At 36.5% G+C, this 25,856-nt stretch overlaps 1 protein-coding gene across 2 annotated transcripts; it reads left to right on the top strand.

Moving 5' to 3' along the window:
• The first annotated feature begins 316 nt into the window (after window positions 1–316).
• LOC134666814 (trypsin 5G1-like) lies at window positions 317–24,626 on the top strand. Of its 2 annotated transcripts, none has more exons than XM_063524113.1 (5): window positions 317–742; window positions 16,786–16,981; window positions 18,106–18,355; window positions 23,929–24,072; window positions 24,444–24,626. In XM_063524113.1, exons 2-5 carry the CDS (start codon window positions 16,812–16,814, stop codon window positions 24,594–24,596), a joined length of 717 nt encoding a protein of 238 aa, XP_063380183.1. In that variant the 5' UTR covers window positions 317–742; window positions 16,786–16,811; the 3' UTR covers window positions 24,597–24,626. The 2 variants fall into 2 exon arrangements, with proteins under 2 accessions (XP_063380183.1, XP_063380182.1); XM_063524112.1 differs by lacking the exon at window positions 317–742 and adding an exon at window positions 14,569–14,640.
• The last annotated feature ends 1,230 nt before the right edge of the window (window positions 24,627–25,856 follow it).

Raw genomic sequence — 25,856 nt, 5'->3', positions numbered from 1 at the left:
GATAATATAATTCATGCTTATGTATGTGTACATAAGTAAATATGTATATCTAATATCTTTTTTACCACCAAGCCATAAATATTTATTTTGTACCATAGATATTTACTTAACAACGAACGATTGTTTATTTTTCTGTTAATTCAATTAATTTGTTTTACACGCAAAATCCATTTATCAACCAGCAACGAGCCGTCTAATCTCCGCTTTCTTTGATTATAAGGAGAGAGCCGGCGAAACCGCAATCGTTTTTACGAAAGTTTACTCCGCTCATTTGTCATCCCACTGTCTGTTCAAAAATAAAAATAAAAATACTCACCAGAGAGACGTTTTGGTAACACAGTCACAAAATGCCACAAAAAAGTTCGTTAAAGTTCAATCACAGAGCACGAAGGATTCGCGTTGGATAGGTGTGGTTCGAGGTTCCAAGTTCGTTCTCGGCCAGTGTCGTTGAGGCACTGAGCTCGACGGAAGACTTGTGCGTACGGCTGCGCCCGCGCTTGTTCCTCTCACCTAAAACTGCACCGAATGTGGTACTATAAACCAAAGATATCATAGAATTTGACACCCTACACAATAAGGTTAAGGATAGAAAAGTGAACAGTAACGAAGCGTTTTTTGCAAGCAATTAATTGCGTTACCATGTAGTGATTAATAAGTAACTGGAGCGTGAGAAATGTGCTAGAGCATTTTAAATGCATTGGAATCTGTTGTCTGAAAGAAAGTGCATGTATCGGCTCGGCTTGTGAGTATACTTAATATAGTGTGATAATGAAATGTAATGTGAATGGAATGTTGTAGGGCTTGGACTATATGATATAATATAAATGACCAAAATGTTAATTCTCCACTACTACCTCCGTATTATATCGTTAATAGTATATGTTCTATTTTGTCACTTACAATTATACAGTATACTCGTAATGAATGTAAATAGAAAAATGATTATGAATGTTATTTACCTTAAGGTCCCTATTTTGGTACCTAAATAAGTACTTAAATGAAAGGCTATAGTTTTAAATAAATGAATACGTGACTTTACGTGAAACATAAAATAAAAATTACGTACATTACAAAAATTATAACTACTTACTTATAAAATAAAAGTAAACTAAACCTTATATTACTCGTAGTTTTATTTTATAAGTAGGTAGTTATAATTATTTTATGTACCTACTTGTTATTTTGTGTTTATCTGAAATATAATTGTTACAATTATTTCAACTGAAAACAAAATTCACATTGTAAATGCATAGCATAATAATCAAATGTCAAAAAGTTATTATTTTATTAATAATAATTTATTTTATGATTATTGGTGAGTTATATTGCAAAGAAATGAAATAAGTATATCACAATTGCTGCACTGCCGTCAAATGGTAAAACGCTGCAACTCAAGTTACAGCGTTTTAAGTTGCCTTGGATCAAATGATTCCTTTTATGTTCTTCTATCATCCCCTTTTTTCAGATTTTTGATATCTCTTTTAATTAAGTCTGTATAAAACTGTCAAAACGCGGCAACTATAGGGTAAGCATACCAAAACATTGTAACAAGAGTTAACGCGTGTTTATTTCTGTGTCATGTTAATACATCATAACACAGAGTAAAGCAGAACGCTGTAAGTGCTACCTGCAGCGTTCTGCTTGCATTATAATATTGTTAAATTAAGAGCGTAGAATACGCCAAAACGCGGTAAGACACTGAAAAAATGATACCGTTTAAAAAGAAATACCGTTTATCAAAATTGAAAGTAAAAATTTCCAATTACTTAATTAATTTAACTTTTTAAAATTACATATCCATGTTAAGAATTACACTTACAATGTTTTCTTTTTTCAATTAATCACTTTATGAGTTATAATCTAAAGGCCAAAACGCTGCAACTAGGAAATAATTGTGGCAAAATGATGTAACTATGGAGTTACAGCGTTTTGCTAAGAACTTCTTTAGGTTATTTTTTGTTAGATCTTATTGGGAAAACACTTTATAGCTAATATTTAAATAAATACACTAATTTATAAAATGTTCATTATTCGGCTATATAAAATGCACTCTTAGGTATATATTGTGTAAATTTCAACCTTATAAGTTTATAAAAATTAGGTGTTTCAAAGGCCGGAATGTTTAAACCTTTAAATGCGTTTTTCTCAAAACTGCGTTTTTTGACTTGCAGCGTTTTACCATTTGACGGCAGTGCTGTTACATTTAATATGTTTTTAAGTTAAATTTTCACAGGAAAGATAAAAAATAAAATGTGTTTGATTTACTTATACATTAAGATACTGTTGCTAAATCATACCGGGTGTGGCCTGTAATATGAGCAAAAAATTTAACTGTAGACTGTACTCCTCATACTGACTAACATTTGTTCAGCGACTTTTAAAAATAACTTGTGGTTTGATTTTTAATACACTTTAAAGTTTATTCTAAGACGCAATGTATTGCGAATTTTCTTTTGTTTAAGGCGTGACAAGCAACGTCGATCACAATGATATGGCGTGGCGATGGCGTCCATTGAAGATAATATTTATTTTGTATGAAAAATAGGGAGTCTAAATAATTCATAATTTTTAAAAGTTGTGGAACAAAAGTGTCACCGTTTGAGGAGTACAATCTATGTTTTAATTATTTGCTCATGTTACAGGCTACACCCGGTATATGTATTGTATTATTAATAAGTGTAAAGAAAATGAAGCAATCTGCTTTTTTAGAATGCTATTATGGCTTATTATGTATTAACTTAGACAAAAGCTAATAATATTGTCACGAAGATATTATTGTCGCAGATAATATTGTCAAGCGTCTAATCCGTGCTAACTAGACGCTAAAAGAGAATAACTAGCGCACAGCGCGACCGCCGCCGCCGCTGCAAATATTATTATTTATATGTATGTAGATATCTCTCCCAATAACTCGTTTTATTCACAGATAGCGTAGATACTTATTAGATTTTTTTTACGAATTTTAATGCTAATAAGTTTTATTGAACTAATTGATTATACCCTTAAAACAAACGTAACAATAAAAAAAAATCTACTTATTTCCCAAAAAAGTACTTAAATCTAGATACATAATTATGTGTGCAAAATCTCTAGTATGAAATTATGTGCGCGGTCACTAAACTCGCGTTTTGTTGTTACCTAACTAATTCAGAATATAAACAAATATCTACTTACCTAAATTTAGCTAATGGTTTTTTTAGTTTGTTTGCCATTATATTTGCCAGAGCATTGTCATTTGTGAAATATTCTTTATATTATTGACTTGTGATGGTTTTATATTTTTTAATATATGTACTAATTCCTTAGGTAATTTATTTAATGTATCTGGGAGAATATACCAACAAGTTCTTTTGCCATATACATTATTTGCCTTTGGCACCGTATACATTGGTGAATTCTGGAGTTGACGCCATTTATTAGATCTCTATAATTTTTGCAGGTGAGTTTTTTGATGAGATTGTAAAGATTGATTGATTTTTTTGGTTGATTGATTGTTGATTGTTTGTTAAGTTTCGATTGAAAAGTAGATCAATTTATAATTGATAAAAATGATTTCATGGATTAATTTACTAAGGTTAATTTAACAACGCTAATTGGACTGCGTTATGTAAGATACGATCAAGCGACACTCAGTGAAAACTAAGAAATTTAGTTTCGGAGATTTAACAGTTCAATTGGTTGTTGTTTATTTTCTATGTTAAGAGATACATTTTTACTACTAAGCTATGGAACCATAAAAGTGGAGAAAAGATTACGATTTATATTGTTTTATTTTATTTTAATCTGATCGGCGATTACCTTATTCACACCTGATGACAAATTAAGACAGAACCTAAAATGGAGCTCACTGGCTACCGCTATAATTTGTATCTCTCTGTTATAGTGCGACATAAAATAGTACAAATTACATTAATAGGAAGTAGAAAAAATCCATACTGAATTGCTAAGCATTTTACGTCAAAAATGTGACAGTTACGTAGGAAGTGGCGCCTTCAATAATTTTCTACAATTTCTTGTCGGAGTAATTAAAAATTAGGTTTGGATACCTCCTTCTTAAATCTATGGAATAAATATATATTTATTTACTTATGAGAAAGTAGACCTAAAATTAGTCTAAAGGAAGCTGGCAAAAACAGTTTTTCCAAGGAAGATAGATGAACCCTGAACGCTTACTCTGACGCGGGTGAAACCTCACTGACGTATTTCTTGTGTCATTTCACATTTATCATAACGCAGAATTTCATTATATAGGTGTTGGTGCTGGAGCGGTAGTCTTAGGGTACCTATACAAAAACTGCGTCATGACTAGATTGTCCAAGTCCACTTTCTATGTACATATAACTTACTGCCGTTTTCGAGCTTCAAGATATTCACAAGAGACGACACGTACTAGATCCATTCTAGATACGTTATAGTTTAGATATCAACTAGTTCTCTTTTGCAGCGCAATTCGGGCAATCAATGTCACTTTTACGTCAGATAGAGTAAGATATCTATTAGATGTGAATTGGATCTCTAAAGTCATATCCTGTGCAAATCGTTCAAGAGTATCTCCAGAATCGCACAAATGTCAAATTTGACACGTTAGATCTTAAACATATCGTTATCGTATCTTGGTGATACTTATCTAAAAGATATCTAATAGATGTCTATTTCAAAATCCGAATCGGGCCCTTAATGCTCTATCAAACAGTTATTCGCTAAGTGATAATGTCTGTTCTTAACGATAGTATTTAAGGTGGCAGTCCATTTCCAACGACAGCAGCACTACCATTCATTTTACTATGGAAATTGACAATAACACCGACGCGTTTCGTACTAGTAGTGCAGCTGCGGTCAGAAATGGAATGGTACCCTTACTGTTACTTCTTTGTACATCAGACACCTCACATACATACAGCTACACTTCAAAGTTTGATTGGCCAATTTAAATTCAATTTCATTCAAGACTAAAAAATTCGTCTCTAATAAAAATCTCCAATACAATTTTAGAAGTGAAATGATGCAAAGAATATTATTAAAAAAAACCGATAACTTCCGACGTTTAGTTTTTAGGGTTCCGTAGCCAAATTGTAAAACGGGACCCTATTACTAAGACTCCGCTGTCCGTCCGTTCGACGGTCCGTCCGTCTGTCAGTAGGCTCACGAACCGTGATAGCTAGACAGTTGAAATTTTCACGATGACTGTTGCCGCTATAACAACAAATACTAAAAAGTACGGAACCCTCGGTGGGCGACTCCGACTCGCACTTGTCCGGTTTTTTAAGGTACAACGTATATTTTGTCGAATATCCATACGCCGCAAAATAATTTCAAACTATAATGGTGTCGCCAAGCCGCAAATTTGCAATTTTGTGGTTACCGCCTCCATCAGACGGGCATGTGAGCCGAGACAGTTCATCGATACATTATGGAACCGATTTGCATTCAATATTGTACCCGTAATGTGAAGTGGGCCGTTACGAAAAGTAACAAATGGTTGCAGAATAGTTGCTCATTGTCGTCGGCTCGGCGATGTTTATTGGTGAACTATTGTTCTGAAATGAATACTTTTCGCCTTAGACTAGAAAGCAATTCGAACGTACACTGACATCAGAATATTTTTATTTACGATATGGGGTCATTGCGCTAGTATTCGTCTGGTTCTAGTTTTCGTCCACATAACCTTCATTGCTGTACAAATTTACATTTATTGCAATCCTTAATATCTAAACAATTTATCTATATCCATAAAACATATATTACACAAGTAGCAAATTTAAAATAAAATATACCTATTTTGTATGTGCTAATCCGTCAATTGGACGGAAATGACACTGGACGGTAAACTGACGCAATTACTCTATGAGTCCAACGAGGAGAAGAATCGCAAAATGGTAAGAAATTACCGTTGCTCATGGACACCTGCAACATCAGAGTTACAACATCAGTTCATGTGCGGAAAAGGAGAATACCGCAGTTGGGTTAGTTTGTAAATTTCCCACCTGTATATACCTGTAGGTATAGTCCTGCAATTAAGTAGCATAATATTCAGTATGGTGAGTTTGAACACCGAAATTTACTATAACTATTCACAAATACATACTAGTGTTGTGGTATCAATGGTATATTATTAAGAAGAATATATATAATTTACAAAATAACGTTAGGCTTCAAACCATATATTACAGTTCAATCAATTTTATTAATTCAAAAACTTTTCAGTTGTTTGATTGCTTGGAATGTACACTGAAGTTAAAATATACGAACTATCCAATTAATGTGGGAAACGAGTAGCCACCAAAGGTATTCACACATTTAATATTTTGGAATTTGACTTTTATAATGTTCGGTGGAACAGTTTATGAGCTTATGAGGATAATGATCAACAAGTCAATTTATTTACACGTTGAAATGTTTCCCGTGTTCACTGGTCATGTCTTTTAATGGTACTTATGAAATTAAACCATGCGATAGAAACAGAAGTTTTGAATGTGATTATGTTAAATGGTTGGATTAGGAAACCATGTGCGAAAATATACTCTTTTATTAGGCAAGTTAAACCGAACGGTTTGGGTCACGAGAGAACAAAACGAACTATTGTAACATTTGTAACAATCGTCAAGGTTAATCACTTTGAACTACAGATGCCATTTTCTTAGCTGAAATCTTGTTAAACACGCAACGGTTAATAGTTCATTGTTACAATTTAAAAATTCGTGTTTTTGAATTCATTACCTACGCATGAATAGCATGATGTTAATGGACCCTCTAGTGCATGTCATATAAAATTATTGGTTGAAATTTAAACTTTAGTAACTGGTAATAGAGTTATTAATATTGTAGTACCCCACTTGGTTTTAATTACAAATGATTTTAAGCAATGTTTACCACGCCACCCGGGTGAGGAAAACCTTAGCGCACAAGCCCACATCACAATTGGGCTCACTGCGTAAACCCGATGGCACATACACATCTAGCCCTGCAGAGACCCAACGCCTTCTCCTGGTAACTCACTTTCCAGGATGCGTAAGTCTCGCCGATGCAGATCAGCAGGACGAGGAATACAGTACAACGGACAACAACTGGCAAATGGCGCACAGAGTCGTCACGGCTGAGAAACTCAGGTGGGCCATAGACAGCTTCCATCCCTTCAAGGCGGCTGGTCCGGATGGGATCTTCCCCGCTCTCCTACAGTGGGGTCTAGGACTCATCCAGGAAACCCTGACCGACATCATGGCAGCCTGCCTAGCCTGGGGGTACGTGCCCAGTAGATGGAGAGATGTGAATGTGGTATTCATACCTAAACCAGGTAAGAACGACTACACAGCTGCCAAATCCTTTAGGCCCATCAGTCTCACATCATTCCTGCTGAAAACTTTGGAAAAACTGTGCGACAGGGACCTGAGGGACCGGGCGCTAAAGAACATACCGATGCACAACAACCAGCACGCGTACAGCTCAGGTAAATCTACGGAGTCGGCTCTTCACATGGTTGTAAGCCGCATTGAGAGAGCCATCCACGGCAAAGAAATGTGCCTCGGCACTTTCATTGACATAGAGGGCGCTTTTGACAAGACTCACTTTTCCAGTATAGGGAACGCCTTGGAAAGCCACGGCGCTGAACCTGGACTAATAAAGTGGATCATGAACATGCTAAATCAAAGGACAATAAGGTATGTAGGTGAACCGCAGGCCGTAGCGGCGGTGCGAGGATGCCCTCAAGGGGGAGTTCTCTCACCTCTGTTGTGGAACCTAGTAGTCAACAACCTCATAACCAAACTGAACGAGGAACACTTCTACACAATAGGCTACGCTGATGATCTGGCAATATTAATATCAGGTAAATTTGCCAGTACAGTATGCGACCTCACCCAGGCAGCTCTTCGGATCGTAGAACGCTGGTGTAGAGATTTTGACCTATCAGTTAACCCCACCAAAACAGAAATGGTAATGTTCACCAATAAAAGGGCACTTGGCAAGTTTACCAGACCAACACTCTTCCAGACTGAGCTACAGCTGACCGACGAAGTTAAGTACTTAGGGCTAACGCTCGACAGTAAACTCAACTGGAACAATCACATCAACAAACGCATAGACAAGGCGGGAGTAGTCTTCTGGCAGTGCAGAAGGATGATTGGTAAGAGGTGGGGACTGAACCCGAAAATTACCCTTTGGCTCTATAAGACTATAATCCGCCCCCTACTCTGCTACGGTGCTCTGGTTTGGTGGCCAAGAACAAACCTAGGCAACGTACGAGACAAGCTACAAAGACTCCAGAGGCTCGCATGCGCGGCCACCACTGGCTGCACGAGGTCCACTCCGACTGCAGCCATGGAGGTCATGCTAAACCTTTCACCGCTGCACCTACACATACAACAAGAGGCCAGTCTCTCAGCGGTAAGGTTACGAACCCTCAATATATGGTCTAACACCACAGGAGCTCTTCACACAGCATGCCTGGAAAAAGTATACAGCGAATTTCCAGTGCTCATGGCGGGCACGGATCGAATTCACAAACAAGCCATCTTTGACAAAAGGTACAAAATACAATTATTTGAGGACGACAACTACGAAGGACTCAATCCCCGGGAGCTGAGAATCTTCACTGATGGGTCCAAAACAGACAGCGGATCAGGCTCTGGAACCTTTTCAGAAGACCTGAACATGTCAATCACCACTCCGCTAGGAGCCCATAACTCGGTATTTCAGGCTGAGTGCATGGGCATCATTAACGCGGCGGCTGCCATCACTGCAAGGAAGGTAGTAGGATCCTCCATCCGCATACTCTCCGACAGCAGAGCAGTCTTAATGGCCCTAAAAAGCCATATAGTCACATCCAAACTTATACACGAATGCCACGAACGACTAATGGAGGTATGTCAGAACAATAAGATCACCTTACAATGGATCAAAGGACACAGTGGATCCCGAGGTAACGACGCCGCGGACGAGCTCGCCAGACAAGGATCGGGTGCGGGGGCGATAGGCCCGGAACCGATCCTCCCGATACCGTTTAGTAAGGTACGCTCAATGCTGCTGGCACGTACAGGGAAACTACACACAGAACACTGGCTAAACCAAACTGGATGCAGACAGGCCAAGCAGGCCATGCCTAGCATGAACGGTAAGCTCACAAGGGCGCTCCTTCAACTAGGAAAGGTTCGACTGAGTATGGTAACCAGTGTCATAACAGGTCATGGACTTTTTAACAAACATCTTTTTATAACAGGTGTCACAGACAGTCCCCTATGCCGTGGATGCATGGAGGAAGAAGAAACAGCCTCTCACGTGGTGTTGGAATGCAGCGGATTGGCCCCATACAGGGCAAAACATCTCGGATCCCCGAGTGACCTCCCCGAGGTCCTACTCAACATCAAAGGTTTGATAGGATTCCTCGAGGAGCTGGGCTGGCAAGACTAGCCCACCCCCTATCACGCAAAATAGGCGCAAGACGTCGAGTTGCGGAAAATCGCCCGAGCTACAATAATAAGCAATGTTTACTTCGATATTTATATTGCATTTCATAAGTTAAATAAAATAAAAATACTTGTGTATAAAGTTGGTAACCTATGCTATTTATAATTAAATAAGCAAACAAGTAATAATGTTTCCCGGTGACGTCTACTTTATTTACTTTCCTTTGAGTAACTTTCCCGTTCGTTTCTTTACTGTTCATAAGTACCTATTTTAAATATTTTATTGAGCTATATCTGGACGACAATTTCTGATCTTTGTTATTACAACTTATACAGCTACTTATTACAACTTATACACAACTTGCAACTTACTACACTTTTTGTATAGCATGTATTTACCGGCTTTAAATTAATTCTCACAATTCGAAAGTTTCTGTTATACTAATAGATATCATCTTTATTAAAAAGATTATATTGATATCTTCAAAAAATCATGCATGTTCTCAATTTACTAAGAGACAAAATTACATAATAAATTATTAACATATCATGTATGAAATAACATTACAAAATGAATATATTATTATGACATATTTAATGTAAACAAAGTGAGTAAGAACAGAGGTTGTTGCGGTTTTAAAAACGTAGTAATCAGCATGAGGACCTTGTTAAAACTAGAGACGTATTCCGATTTTATTAACAGGTTAGGTAATGTCATTGACAAAAGTGTCATTTCTTTAACAAGAGACGTTTTTTTTGACACTGACAGATATTATCTATAACAAATCCAGATCCATAACATGTTATTACAATCAGAGTAAGCCGCCTAGTCTTATTAAGTTATTACAATTATACATTTCATTGTGTTTTGTCTAATGTGACCTGAATGATATTATTTTTATTTGTGTTTTACTTGTAATGAGTATAGGTATGTGCTTTGTGGTTAACAGGGTCGTTAATTTGATATAGTTAATAATAATAAATATCAATGCTCTTGTTTGTTTTCTGATTATCTAGTATATTATTTACAATGTTTATATTTAAATACTATATTATTTTTAGTTTTTTCTATTTTAAAAATATTTATTCAAATTATTAGTAAGTATGTAGGTACCACATTATAGAATACTATAGGATATTTATAAATCAATGAATTTCATAAAAAAGGCTTGGTCTACATCTGAAGACAACAGACTTATTTTGAAGTTTAATTTATCAAAATACAAAGCAAACTAAATTTTAGATAAGGTACTCGTACTTACTTCCCTCGTCCGTTCATTGGCGCGTAAAACCTGCATCTACTAACATTTACTGTTTGAAGCACTTAGCTTTGCAATTAAATGAAAGGATCGCAATAAAATCATTTACAACCACATAACTTTGTATTCCATCTCACGAGTCACCTAGAAATGTACAATATTCATAAAATATACCTAAGTCATTAAATAACTATAAAATATAGAATTACGAGTACTTATCTACCTTAATTAGATGTCTGTACTTGTATTATTATGATTTTATTTTGAAGTTTTGTCACATAAGGTTTCGTATTGCGTACCTTTCCTTAATATTATAAACGAAAGTTGGATTCAGTTCCCTGAGCATATGATGTTTTGATAATTTCGCCCAGCGTTTGGAACGCTCCTAAGAGGTCATAATTACAATAATACTATTGTCTGGCCATGACTTCGTCTACGTGGAATGATGATTTCTGTAATAAAACGTATCCCATGTCCTTCTCTGGGGACCAAACTCATCTAAATCGGTTCAGCGGTTGCGAGAAGAGGTAACAGATAGACAGAGTTCCTTTTACTTTTTTATTTTAGTATACATACATGATGAAGCATGAAAGTTTATAATCATAATATCGTTTATTTAATTGCGCCATGTTAAGCAGTTGTTACAAAAAATACAAAGTTGGAAGGGTGTTGCAAACATTTTCTTAAGCTAAGTATCAACAAAATTACTTAAGAACACAAACAAGCCTTAAAATAATTCAGTATGTGTTTGATATACCTGGATTCAAGTCAAGTGAAACTTTATATGCGATAAAGACACTGAGCGAAGTATCTGGGTAAAGGATCTGGCGCAAGTTAATGAATGCCTGCAGTCAATGCGTTAAGTATGGTGGATCTCAATACGTTCGAGATTTCAAGTAGGCATTGATAACGGTTCAGCGGGCGCGATCCTTCGAGACAACGCTAGACGTCGTTTGGTGTCTATCGTACCGGGTGCCAATTAAAACTTATACGGTGTGTTATGTACAAACAGATCTAGATTGTATTACAAAAATAAAAGGCAAAAGTGAGAATTACACGTGTACATATGAGGTAACATAAAAATGTAGAAGCAGTCAGTAACGCTTAATATTGTAGGAAAATAATAGTAGGTACGATACTAATACTTAATTAATAATACCTACTCAGATGTGATTTTTCGTATCTCCCAATTCATAGGAAATTACACCTATAGGTAGAACTAAGCGTGCAAGATGTACACTAATTGCTGACTTATGGATCAGCGGCTCAGTCTGTTTTAGAGTCAGACCAAAATAAGTCCGCAACGTTTGATAGCACACGCCGTGCAAGTGTTATTTGAAAGGGTGTCCTTCTGAATTCCTAACGTTTGTCCTAAAGTCACTTGCCTTAACTGGTTTGTCCTAATGGGCACATGCCCTAACGATCAATTTAGGTTAGTACTGCGACCCTCGCGAAAACGAACTGCTGCCAGAAAAGTGGGTTAGGTTAGGTTAGAACTGCGACCCTCGCAAAAACGAACTGCTATAAGAAAAGTAGGTTAGGTTAGGTTTAGTGTTAGGACAACTGATCATTATGACAAACAATATTGGGGAATGCAAAGATAGGAGAAAATACTTTAGGGATTCAGATATAGATCCATTTGAAACGTCAAACTTCTGTTGCACTGCGTGTGCTAATTATAAAAACGTTACAGGCTTACCTCGGTCTACCTTACCTATGCTATATTTCACAAAACATTTTTCAATTTATGAAATTCTAATCTCGATACGGTTTGATAGTCATAACATTTCATACGTGAATTTCCCAATAGCCTGACCTTAGTGGGTCGTAATTGCCCACGTACGTGACAAAATTCACTATCACGAGTGTAATTACTTACTAAATGGGTCAAAGTTTAGTTGGAAGTATATGTTTATTGTGAGAAAGTGTATCTGAACAGTTAATTGGCCCGAGTACATGAAAGGGAAGTATGTACCTACGGCTTTTACTGTGGACAGTTTATATGATATGATGAACTGTCCATACTTAATATTAATGGAATAATTTACTAACAAAATGCTTAAGTTTGGTGGACTGTATTTAAATGGGGTGTCATTCTGAATCCCTAACAACGTTTCTCCTAAAGTCACATGCCCTGACCGGTTTGTCCTAATGGGCACATGCCCTAACGATCAATTCTCATAACAATTATTAGTAGGGAAACCAAAATTATGGTTTTTTGTAGTGCTAGGACAACTTTACTGATCATTATGACAAACAAGATATAGATCCATTTCAATGATAAGAGGATTTTACTTTCGATATTGTGTATATTTAATTATGTTTCAGTATTTACAAAGAATTATAAAAACACAGCATTTGACACGACCAATCAATGAAATCTGAAGATCTATAATGCCAGTTTATTTTTTAAGACCATTTTGAATTTATAATAAGAAAGAAGAATAAAGACTCCAAATAGTCTACAACAGTTCTTTCAAAAAATATTAATTCATCTCTGTATGTTTCGAGTACCCAGTTTAATTTTTAACCCTTCGTAAGGCTGAGGGAATATATTTCCCACCTGATTTTGAACTTTATTTTAAGGGGCCCACAGATTACCAGTTTGCCGGACGATATCAGTTATTCGGAACTGTCACCTTTTGCGTTTAACTGACAGGCTGATATCATCCGGCGAACTGGTAATCTGTGGCCCCCTTTAAAGCGATAGGGTTACATTTTGCATAATATCTGAACTACATGCCTTATTATAAGAAAGGGTTAAATTGTTTATGAGGCACAAAGAAAATATTTAAAAAAAAACTTGCAATTAAACGTTAGATATACGTCATGTCCATGTCATGTCAGAGCTGGCATTGACGTCAAGCGTTTTGTTGTAGAGTTTATTAGTGAAGTAATTATGGGCTAAATGAATTCCGCTTTTCATATACGTTAATTCAACCATTGACGTGCAGTGTCAGCGTGCTTTATAATTTATATTTATATGTCTATAATCAGATGAACTCGTTTTGTTAAACGAACTTCAAGGTAAGCATTTGTATAGGTAAATTGTCATGAATTAGATTTCCATTATATCAATACGTCATGTAACAATGAATCAATAATGGGTTACCGATCGAAGTTCATTTTTAGAAGAGGAAGAACTTAATACCTACGACAGCTTTATTGTTTGAATTAAGTCGCAGTATATTTTTAGTACTGAGTTTTATTTGAAAATGATGTTTTTCTATGTGAAAATTCAATTGGGCTACCTAATGCAATGATGTCAGATGTTTTTTGTTTAGTTTTATAGCCTAGATATTACGAGACCTTTTTTAAGCTATTCTGATGGAATAAAGTGTAACAGTGTTAAAAAAAAGTGTCGACGTTAAGTAAAATAGATGACGCTGACGATGATTCCCCCCCGCCCCTCCCTGATTTCTACACATAGAAGTTGTTTTGTATAACAAGAGTAGGTGTAATAACCTACCAATTTCCGTCGAAGAGTATGGTTAAATACCGGAAAAACCCTTTGTATAAATATTATGTCCCATATTATGTATCCACATATACACTCCATATTTGTCGAAATTATTCGAAGTACCTACCTACCTTAGAACTTCGAAGAATACCCTATTGATAGCCCTTATTTTATTAACACTCATTAAGAGCTCGAACGAAACATATAAACAGGAAAGTAGGATATTATGGCCCGGAATCGGAAAGTAATTAGGCAAGAATAAGAAAATATTGAAATTTTAACATTAAAAACGACAAGGACATGTTTAATAGCTTACATGAAAATTGTGATTTAACTGCGCTCATATCGCTGTTGTTAAAGCCCATTATTTTAATTGTAGCCATCGTTCTACTGAAAATAATTTCTAAGCAAAATATATAAGGATTTCTTGTGAAAATATACTCAATACTTATCTTGAACTTGGGTAACGACATGGAAGTATATTTCTATTTTATTTTATTTCTCTGCGTTGTATTCAACAGAGGTGAGGACAATAGTTCTGTTCTGGAGCTTAAATGTAGATTTGAAAAAGCTTTATTCTTTCTCGCGATTCTATCCTCTTAGTTGCTGTCGTTTTTTTGTGTGACGGGCTATTAGAACGGGCTATTTTTTTAATTGTCATTCTTTGAGATTTTTTAATTTTTGGCGGTGAAACACTCACAACGTCTTAACATTTTATGATACGATGTACGATGTATTTCTGGTTATTGTAGTCACATATAACGTTGTCAGAAACGATTAAAATACAGGGTGATTCAGGAGACGTGAGCAGGACTAACACTGCGCATTTCGTCATAATATGTTATGTCAAATTGAATGTCATCACGGTCTGGTTACTTTTGAAAACTCGTACTTCACTCAAGTTTGACAGTTTATTTTCTTCGTAATCAAAATGCTGTCATTACGGTTAAAGAGGCTTTAAGTTTATTAATTAGGTCTTGTAGGGTGACCATGATTGTAGAGAATTAAATTTGCTCTCACCATAAAGTAAAAAAACAGGAAAAAGTGTGGTTGTTTCACCTAAATACGACGATGACCGATCAATTATCAGTTACTGAGTGTGCAGGATTAGTCCTGCTCACGTTTCATGAAACATCCTGTATAATATATACTATTAAAAATGTTACAATATTATTTTATTATTCATTTTATTAATTACAATTTTGTCGCTGACCGTTTTTTTCCGAAATCTTAGAAATCCAATAACTTCTAATCTTCGAACTTACAGGATTTTGAAGATTTAGGAAAAAAATAATAGTCTGCTACAAAATTGTACAACATTTTCGCGTAGCATTAGCAGCATGGGATCAGGTAGCTGCCCTCAGTGCTCCATACAAACCGCCTTTGTAATAAATAAATAAATAGGTACGCTATGTACGTACCTACGTAGCGAATTTATTACCAAATACTTATTTGTAAATTGACTGCATGCACATATATTTTAATACTAGACTGGAACTACGCACAGAAGTAATAATAATTATGTTTTGCATGATTTTGTAACAAGTCAACCATTAAACATGATCGACGTTGAAATGATGTAGTGAGGTTTTCAGAACAACTGTGTTGAAACTGACACGGACAAGAAGATTGACACGACTGATTCAAAATTGGCAACAGTGTTTAAGGAACCTGCGAAATTTATCGCTTTTCCGGCTAGAAACTAGACCGTAGCTAAACTAGCTAATCTTTAGGTGTACTTGTTTAAGATAATCATATTTCAGAAGTCAGATATTGCTGCTATAATATCATTTATAATAAATTTTATAATGCTTTATGATTGATATGTGAAATTTCTCCTTTTGAGGAGAGACCAGGAATAATTTGACTATTAAGCTCCGAACGGCTTCCATTTTAAAATAATTATAATATTTCTCGGCTATTAAAGCCCGACCAAAAATATATGATCATTGTCAACAGGGCCCTGTTATTCTCATGGATGTGGTGACAGTTCCATTTAGTATGAAAATTTTAGTTGCTCCGTAATATGGCGCGTGATCATAATATTACTGGTCATCGTTAGTTACATGAAGTGCCTTTTCTTATGAGATATTTTAAAATAGAAGTATTGTGTGTTTAAGGGGCCCACTGATTACCAGTCCACCGGATGATATCGGCCTGTCAGTTAGAAGCAAAATTTGACAGCTCCGAACAACTGACAGGCTGATATCGTCCGGCGAACTGGTAATCTGTGGGCCCCTTTATACAGGATGTTTGGTACATCGTTTGCCAAATTAAAACGGCAGATTGGTTGATTCATTTGCTATCATCTCATGCTTAGAAAAACAATATTGGCCATGGTTTTTTTACTACTGCGCAAGTAAAAATTTGATATTTACGAAAAACTGGCATAGAAGTGAAAAAAAATGTGCGCCAAATTAAAGATTGCTAGGCCTGAGAAGATAGTAAATAACTCAACCTATCTGCCGTTTTAATTTGGCAAACGATGTACCAAACACCCTGTATTATAATGTGTATCGTTGTCCTTTCGTCGTCGTTGTCGTAATTCAATTGTAGTAATAATTTTGTTATGCGTAGAGAGTTTACACGACAAGTATTTTGTAGGTATCTTACAGCTGAAACTTTGATGTAAATTCGTAACATGCATTATTAACATTCTTAATTTCAGACGTTTCATGTAAAAAGCATGGCCGGATGTCGAAAGTAGACGGTGGCAGGATAGTAGGTGGCTACAACACGACGATACAACAGGTCCCATACCAGGTGTACATGATAGTGCAGAAGCCAGGTAACAAATACTACCAGTGCGGAGGGTCTATCATCGGTCCGCGATATGTTCTCACTGCGGCGCATTGCCTGACTGGGTGAGTTATAGGTAGAGATGGGTAGTGAGTAAATACTCACAGGTAAATACCGAGTAAATACTCAGTATTTACTCAATATACCCGTATTTACTCGTTTATACCCAAATTGGTGGGTATAAACTATTTAGAGTGCTGAAAGGGGCATATAAATTTGAAATATAGGTGTATTTTGTAAGCCGATACTGGATTAAGTACTCAAAATTGTAAGAAATGTATTTTTAAGAGGGGCACTCCATACATGTAACTAATTGTCACAAAAAAATATCTCAGAAACCACCAACGTGTTGCACGTCATTAAATGGGTCTTCAAAAATAACTGGAATGTTTCTAAGAACATTTTTGGATAAATTGAATATTTTTGGAAAAAAACCGTTTCGAAAGGCCAAAATAATGTTAATCTCTCTATAACTTTCGAACCAAAGTTCAGAAAAAATATGAAAACATATCGGGAGATTAGCCGTATAATAGAGTACAAAAAACAATATTTTGAACATCATTGGTTGAGCCATTTTTGAGTTTTCATTTAAAAACCCTTAATAAAAGGTCGTAAGTGCCGCGAAAACATGCACTTTTGCGCGACATGCACTTATCTAGAACATCGATAGAATTTAAGTACTCATATTTTTTAAGTAAATACCTTCTTATTTAAAACAAAATTGTTACCACAATTTGCCTCTCACTAATAATTACCTTTTTTTCCTAAATTATGCGCCCTCTATGCTTTTTATTTCATAGATATTGTTAATACACGTTAGCACTCTTCAGTAAAAGACAATTTTGTTCTTAAATCTCACTTTTTGAATATTTTATAAGCAATCGTTTTTACCCACCTAAATGAGTAAATACGGGTATTTATCGGGTGCTTTGAGTAAATACCGAGTAAATACTCAGTATTTACTCACCCCTACCCATCTCTAGTTATAGGTATATGTACGGTTATCCTTATTGACAACTACTTACATAGTCCCTCCTGCCGCATCATACAGAATCATCGGTGTACATACATAGAAAAATGTACCTAAATGTATACGGTCTACATCCAAACCTCTTCTTTAGAAGTCAGTTAAAAATATACACTGCTTAAAATGTTCTGCCTGTGAAATGTTCTACAAACATAATTTCAGGGTGATAAGAGTATACATCCGAGCGGGTAGCACAGAGTCTGATACCGGTGGTAAGGTGTACACTACGTCATTTTACACGCAGCACCCCCGCTACAATGCTGCGAACTCAGATTATGACGTGGCTGTAGTACGCCTGCTACAGAAAATGACTTTGGATGGAACCAACACGATGGCCATCTCGCTGCCACCTTCGAACATGGTCGTTCAATCTGGAACTGATATCCTGGTGTCCGGATGGGGTACAACTTCTGTAAGTAAAAAATCATGATATTTCAAGGTTCTTGAATGATTAAAGCTGTGCGTGGTTTGTCAGTATCTACATTCTACGGGCAGGGGTGGGAAACTCTCTTCGGGCAAAGTCGGCTCCGTTCGGCTCAGCATTGCTCTGAGCAATTGTTAGCGTTGACATAACTTATAATAAAGCCATTTATTCCGAACTAAATTAAATTACAATTTTTTTCTTATAATATATCCCTCAGTTCGGTGTGCCGTAAGGCATAGGCCTCCTCCAACTGTCTCCATTGGGCTCTGTCTGCAGCAACCCTCATCCAGTATGGCCCCAGAGTCAGACGGATGTCATCTTTCCATCTTGTGATTGGATGTGCTTGCTTTCTAGTACAGCCTCTAGGGTACCATAGAGTAACCTGTTTGCTCCATTTTTCTATTGGGCAGCGTAGCATGTGGCCTGTCCATCCCCACTTTAGATGGTCAATGCGAGCAAGTATGTCGGTAATCTTTGTTTTCTTTCTTATTTCTGAGTTTCTGATCTTATCTGATAGTTTGATCCCTAACATACTACGCTCCATTTTCCTCTGACACCTTGCAAGTGTCTCGCGATGGTTTTCGGTAAGAGACCAGGTCTCACAGCCATACGTTAGGCAAGGTAGGACGCAGGTGTTGAATGTTTTCTTTTTGATGTTGATGCTTAAATCTTTGCTCTTCATAATTTCTTTAAGTGACCAATACTTTTTCCACCCGCTTGCTATTCTTTTATTTATTTCCTTGGACATCATATTCTCAACAGAGATTATTTGTCCCAAGTAAACATATTCACTTACATATTCAAAACTGGCGCCATCCATTGTTATATCGACGATTTTGGTGTTAGTCATCATTTTTGTCTTACTCGCATTTAATTCAAGGCCCACTTCCTTGCTTTTGGTTGCCAGGGTTTGTATCATGCCTTGTAGTTTCATGGGGTCTTCCTCTAGTAGTATAATATCATCAGCAAATCTCAGGTGATTCAGTCGTTTACCATCTATTTTGAGACCACTATCAAACCAGTCTAATTTTCTGAATATACTCTCGAGCACTGCATTAAATAGTTTAGGAGACAAGGGATCTCCTTGCCTCACACCTCTATTTACAGGAAATGATTCGCCTTTAGATTCCAATTTTATTCGGCCTATGCTCTTGCCATAGATGTTTTTGATAATATTAATATAGGGTTCTTCTACTCCCTGCTGTCTTAGGCTATACCAAATATAGTTATGATTGAGGCTGTCAAAGGCTTTAGAGTAATCGATAAAGGCAATATATAATGGTTTTTGATATTCGTTATACTTTTCCATAATTTGTTTAATAGTATGGATGTGGTCAATTGTGCTGTAGTTCTTTCTGAAGCCAGCTTGTTCCACAGGCTGGTTTTCATCTAAGACTTTAGTTACTCTTTCTAAAATTACTTTTGCGAAAATTTTGTACACGTTTGATATTAGGCTTATTGGTCTATAGTTGCCAATGTCGTCCTTAGCTCCTTTCTTGTGCAAAAGAATGATGTGAGATTCACCCCACTGCTGCGGGATTATACCAGTGCTAATCATGTCATTGAATAGATGGGCTAATAAAAACTTTTTACAAAAAAAAGAAAACCGACTTCAAAAAGGATGAAATAAAATATTATCCTTTTTAAGTCTATGCGTTACCAACTGATATGTTTGAAGTCGGTGCCAAGCCAACTTTTGAAGCATACCATGATTTTGGTGCGATTCGATAAGGATGTACGTTGGATTGCCTTACACGACGACAATGAACGTACTTTTTGTAGGTACAGTCGACGTTAAAATATGTTTACACTTTTCGTCTTATTACACAGGAGTAAGGTGCAAAAGTGTAAACATATCTTTGACGTCGACTGTACCTAAGAACACACCTCAGAACATACGATCAAACCTTCCACAGTTCGTACCATGTTTGTCGGCACGCAAGCGTGGGATTGGGACTGAAGTTATTTCCCGTCCCTTATTCAGAGGACTACATTTCAAAATATAAAACAATTCAAGGAATTTACTTTCTTGCCAAATTTCACCTAAAGCGGTTCAGTTGTTTAGCTATGAAAAGGCGACAAAGAGGCAGACAGGATTACTTACACATTTATAATAGTTATTAGTACAGTTCTAATGGGATTTATAGTCATAAAGCTGATTATTTTTTAAGGGTATTGTTACTACTTGGCTTGGCACCGACTTCAAACATATCAGTTGGTAACGCATAGACTTAAAAAGGATAATATTTTATTTCATCCTTTTTGAAGTCGGTTTTCTTTTTTTTGTAAAAAGTTTTTATTTTTCCATTTTTAGTTTTAACGCATTGTTAAGAGCGCGACGCATGAATGAAAAACAACATCATGATTAACACTAAATTCGTGTACCTACTTTAATAAATATGTAGTCAGGAATTTTCTTGAGTCCGACTGGGAAATTATAATTCCTGTCACTACACTAAGTCCATCCTCTGCCCCGCCACTGACCCAATCCCTCAACCCCCCCGATCACTCTACCACTCTACCTCACAGCGCATCAACCCCTGATCCATGTACCCCTCGGCCCTGAACCAGCAGCCCTTCAACCACCATTACCCGACCCCTTAACTCCTAACCCTAACCCCCGATCAGTAGCCTTACCAGCTTACCAAGAGTTTGACATCGATTTATTCGCTAGCGCGTGTAGCGTAGCTTTCTTTGCATCTCGCTCGTACTCGCATATTAGTGCGAGCGAGATGCAAAAGAAGTAAGTTTCGAAGACATTAACGTCGCTAACTTAGCGAATATGTCAATGTCAAACTCGTGGTAAGGCTACACTTGCACTTCATCAAATTGGCGGTGTTCGGAAGCAAATGCTCGAGTTACTTTAGAAAACACCGAAATCACTTTACACGTGCCTTTAAAAACTGAGGAGTTCCCTTAATTCCTCATGGATCCCATCATCAGAACAGAACCAAAAATAATACGTAAACACCTTGGAGGCAACTCCTTCCAAACAAAAAAAGAATTACTCAAATCGGATCACAGGTGCCGGAGTAATCGCTCAACATACTACATTTAAAAAATCATCATCATTATCATCAAAACAATCATCATCATCAGGTCTACTTTATCAAAGTGATGGTTTTCGGAAGAAAATGCTCGAATTGCTTAAGAAAACACCCAAATCACCATGCATGTGCCTTTAAAAATTGAGGAGTTCCCTCAATTCCTCATGGATCCCATCATCAGAACAGAACCAAATTAAAATGGGACCAACTCGGAGGTAGCTCCTTTCAAACAAAAAAAGAATTACTCAAATCGGACTACGGATGTCGGAGTAATCGGTGAACGTACATAGAAAAAAAAAAAAAAAAAAAATAGCCACAACCGAATACAGAACCTCCTCCTTCTATGAAATGGAAGTCGGTTAAAAATGGGCTCAGCTCCTCAATCGTGCCTCTCATTAACTCGTTTGGAAGGTTGTCTGGTCCCGGAGCTTTCTCTAATTTCTGTGTTTTGATCGCATTTTGTACTTCGCATGTTAAAATAGGTGGCACATATTCGTTAGCGGTAGAATTATGAGTGATATAGTTTGTGTCTTGACAATCATCTTTGCTAGAGTAGAGAGCTTTATAGTAGCTTGTAGCTAGTCCTTGAATTTCGTTGCGTTTTGTAACTTGCTTATAGTGATTATATTTTAGTCTAGGAATCCATTCTTTTCCAGATTCGCATAATTCTTTAAGCACTTTTTTAGTTCCTCCAGTTTTTTGGATCTCTTCTTCTATTTTTTTTAATCTTCTTATTTTCCTGTCTTTTCTAATTTTTTCCCTTATAAGGTTACTGAGGTGATTTATTTTGCTTTGGTTTTGCTTGATATTTATTTTATCTGATATTAATTGTTTTCTTGCTTCAAGTAGGTCTTCGATTTCGTCGCTGAACTTTTTTGTATCTCTTTGAACTTTTTTTATTGTCATTTGTGTTAAGTTCTTGATTAAATAATCGTATTTATCTAATACATTTGCATTCGAGTAAATTTTTTCTTGCAGGGATTTGATGGAAGATGAGTCTATATTGTTGGTATATCGTTCATATGTTGTTGCTGAGGGGTTCGTCAAGTCTTTTCGAGACATTTTTGGCGGGTGTGTTCTTACTCGACATCGTACCATACGGTGGTTGGTGTTGAAGTTTAAATTTTGTATTACCTCTGTGTCGCTAAAATATTTTGTTCTGTTTGTGATGATGTAATCTATCTCGTTTTTGTATTTTCCGTCTGGAGAAATCCAAGTCCATTTAGTTTTGAGCTTTTTCTTGAAGACTGAATTGAGCAATGTTAGGTTGTTTAGCTGTAGAAAATCAATTAGTTTTTGACCATTTTTACTGCGCTTTCCATGTCCATAGCTACCCATTATAGACTCTTCTCCTGCCTGTCGGGCACCAACCTGGGCATTGAAGTCTCCCATAACTATAAGGTGGTTGGAAGAGTATTTTCTTACATTGTCGGATAAGTTATTGTAGAATGCTTCAATATCATTCTTTTTAGCTTGTTCAGTTGGCGCATAAACTTGCATTATCGACCATGGTTTTGCGTAGCCTGGTAATTTAAGGTTCAGTATTGCTAATCGTTCTGAAATTCCTATTATTTCTTGGATGTTGCTCTTCAGGGATTGTTTGATCATAAATCCTACTCCTCTGTGGCCTGGAGTTTCACCTATATGATATAAAATGTAGTTTTTATGTTCTTCAATTTTTTCGCCTTGTCTTCTCATCTCGCTAATACCAAGGATATCATAGTTTATGTTTTCCAGTGACTTTTCCAATTCCAGTAAGCTTTCGTGAGTTCTTAAAGTTCTTGTATTAAGTGTTGCAATCTTTATTGTTTCACATCTTTTTGATAGACCGTTTTTTTCAATAGGAGGTTTCTGATTTTGTTTGTAGTTAGTATTGATTGTTGGAGGGTGGTAGTCTACGTCCCCCACGGTGACTAGCCGGCTTGGGGTGCAATTTTCCTTAGTTTGTGTCAGTTTGCATTTCCTGTTGTCAGTGACATATTGCAGTTTTTTTGCACTATTCCGTTTTCATTTCGCTCAATGTTAAGTGCACCGGGTCTAATAATTGGCATGGCCGCTATTTGGCGCGTTGAGTGTGTAGGTGCGTCCGGTTTGTGAATTTTAGCCGGCCCTTGATGAGATGACGTCGAAGGGTTGTCTTGTTGCTGCGGAGAGTGTGAAAGGGCTCTTTTCTTGTTTTCACTTTTTTCTTTTACAATTAGTTTATTATACCTGATAAAAGCTACATTTCCTTTTTCCTTTTCTTCAATCACTTTTTCTTTCAATATTCTTCTCTCTTCTAGCACTTCTTTTGGGAAATCTGCGGTTATATATATATATACATAACTTACTTGCCCTAAATAGCCGAAAGGGATTGTGCCGTATATTAGAAAGAGACATCACAATTCGACCCTGAACTGCTGTCAAATTTTGGTTTTGTAGGAAGTTTTCTTTCTATGGCGAGGGTACGAGCTTAGGTCAGGTGGTACTTTTAAACGGTCTAATTGTTGTCTAATCTAAACAACGGAATTGTAGGAAAACGGTAACACTAGTCGCAACCTGATGGCGGTGACGGTTCCTGTGGTGGCCACGTCGGAATGTGAGAGGGCGTACAATAACGCCATCACCGCCAGGATGTTCTGCGCAGGCGTTTCGGAAGGCGGAAAAGATTCTTGCCAGGTAAAACATGCATGTAAAATGCAATACAGATTACAGGGACTCATATTATATCGCAACACCTTATAAAACAAAGTCACCCGCCGCGTCTGTCTGTGTGTTTGTATGTTCGCCATAAACTCAAAAACTACTGGACGGATTTTCAAGCGGTTTTCACCATTCAATAGAGTGATTCTTGAGGAAGGTTTAGGTGTATCATTTGTTGCGTGCGAAGCTAGGGCAGACATGTCATTTCGATTGAGGCTCGAAAGTCATTCTATTTAATTAATTTATTTTAGAATTTGTATTCCTAATGAGAACGCCTTGAAATTAATTTGTAAATGATTATTGTTATTAAAAGTTGAAGACGTTATTTGAATATTCAAATTGGACAGGGAGACTCGGGCGGCCCTGCGGTAGACGAGAGCTCTGGACTCCAGGTGGGAGTGGTTTCGTTTGGACGAGGCTGCGCCCAGCGAGGCTATCCCGGGGTGTACACCAATGTATCCAATGTCAGGGACTTTATTAAGAGACAAACCGGTATTTAAAATATAACAACGGAATGGCTCGGACATGGCAATATAGTTACACCAATAAAAGTCTGCAGCGGATTTGATAGCCCACGCAGTGTGTTATTTGTACGTCATAATTTCATAGAAGTTTGACGTTTAAAATGACACTTGCACTGCGTGGGCTATCAAAATCGCTGCAGACTTTTTAAGGTCTGACTATATAAACATTTAATATTTTAAAGATATTAGTGAGTTTTTTCACATCAAAAATGTATGTTTGCCATGTACCTACGCTTTAGTTTGCATTTACTTTTGAAGAGTTTTAAACAATAATGATGTTAGCAATAAAGGCACTATTAACTTGTTTATTTTGTTGTTTAGATGAAAACCCTTTAAGATAAATATTATTTTAAGAACTAACCTTCTCCCCAGCCTAAGTACCTATCAGGTACTTACACAATTACATATATAGGGAAGACAGACTAAATAATTAGAAAAACAGATTTCCTGTGACTTCTTTTATAATTTTTCGCAATTTACGCTTAATATTTTGTTTTCATTTTGTCGGTGGAAAAATTTCATGTATAACGGAGCTCCTCCCATTAAGATAGCGTTAGCGACTTTAGTCGAAGGGACCTTAAACAAAAACTTTCGTTTTTGGTACAAGCTTTTACCGCTGACTGTACTTTTCTTTCCACAGGCAACTAATACTCATCAAGACAAATGTAACAACCCCAACCACAATTAGTTTGCATTGTTTTATCACAGAGTTCCCATGGCTACCCCCTCTCTCCATCATTAAGATCAACTTCATGTCATCGTAATATTGAATTGTCATGCAATTTACATAATGTACTATTATGTACCTATACAAAATTTCAGCTGAATCGGAAATCGGGAAGTGGGTCAAATCCAGCTTCCAAGATTTGACCCACACTAACATACATTTATACAACGTATAAGTATCAGGGCAAGTTAAATAAAAGCTAATTCATAATAATAATTTAAGGTGCAGTGAGTTCAGAAAACGGAGTTTTTTAAAAGCCGTAGCTCTTTTTTGGATCACGATACAGCTGCCATACATTCAATTAGCAAACTTGAGGGCTTTTTCTACTGATTAGAGTGATTAGAATCCTAAGTTTTTGACTTTTGCTCGATAGAAAACGATCACGAACATAGGTCTAAAACGGACTTTCAAGATTCGTAACAATTTGTGCACAAAAGATAAAAATATGAAAACTGCTTCTAATAACGCGCAATTGTATGCTTGAGCGACTACCAGGATTACTTTTTTTT

This window comes from Cydia fagiglandana, chromosome 8 (genome assembly GCF_963556715.1).
Source record: "Cydia fagiglandana chromosome 8, ilCydFagi1.1, whole genome shotgun sequence".
Taxonomy (NCBI): Eukaryota; Metazoa; Arthropoda; class Insecta; order Lepidoptera; family Tortricidae; genus Cydia; species Cydia fagiglandana.
This window is presented reverse-complemented; position numbering and strand designations above follow the sequence as displayed.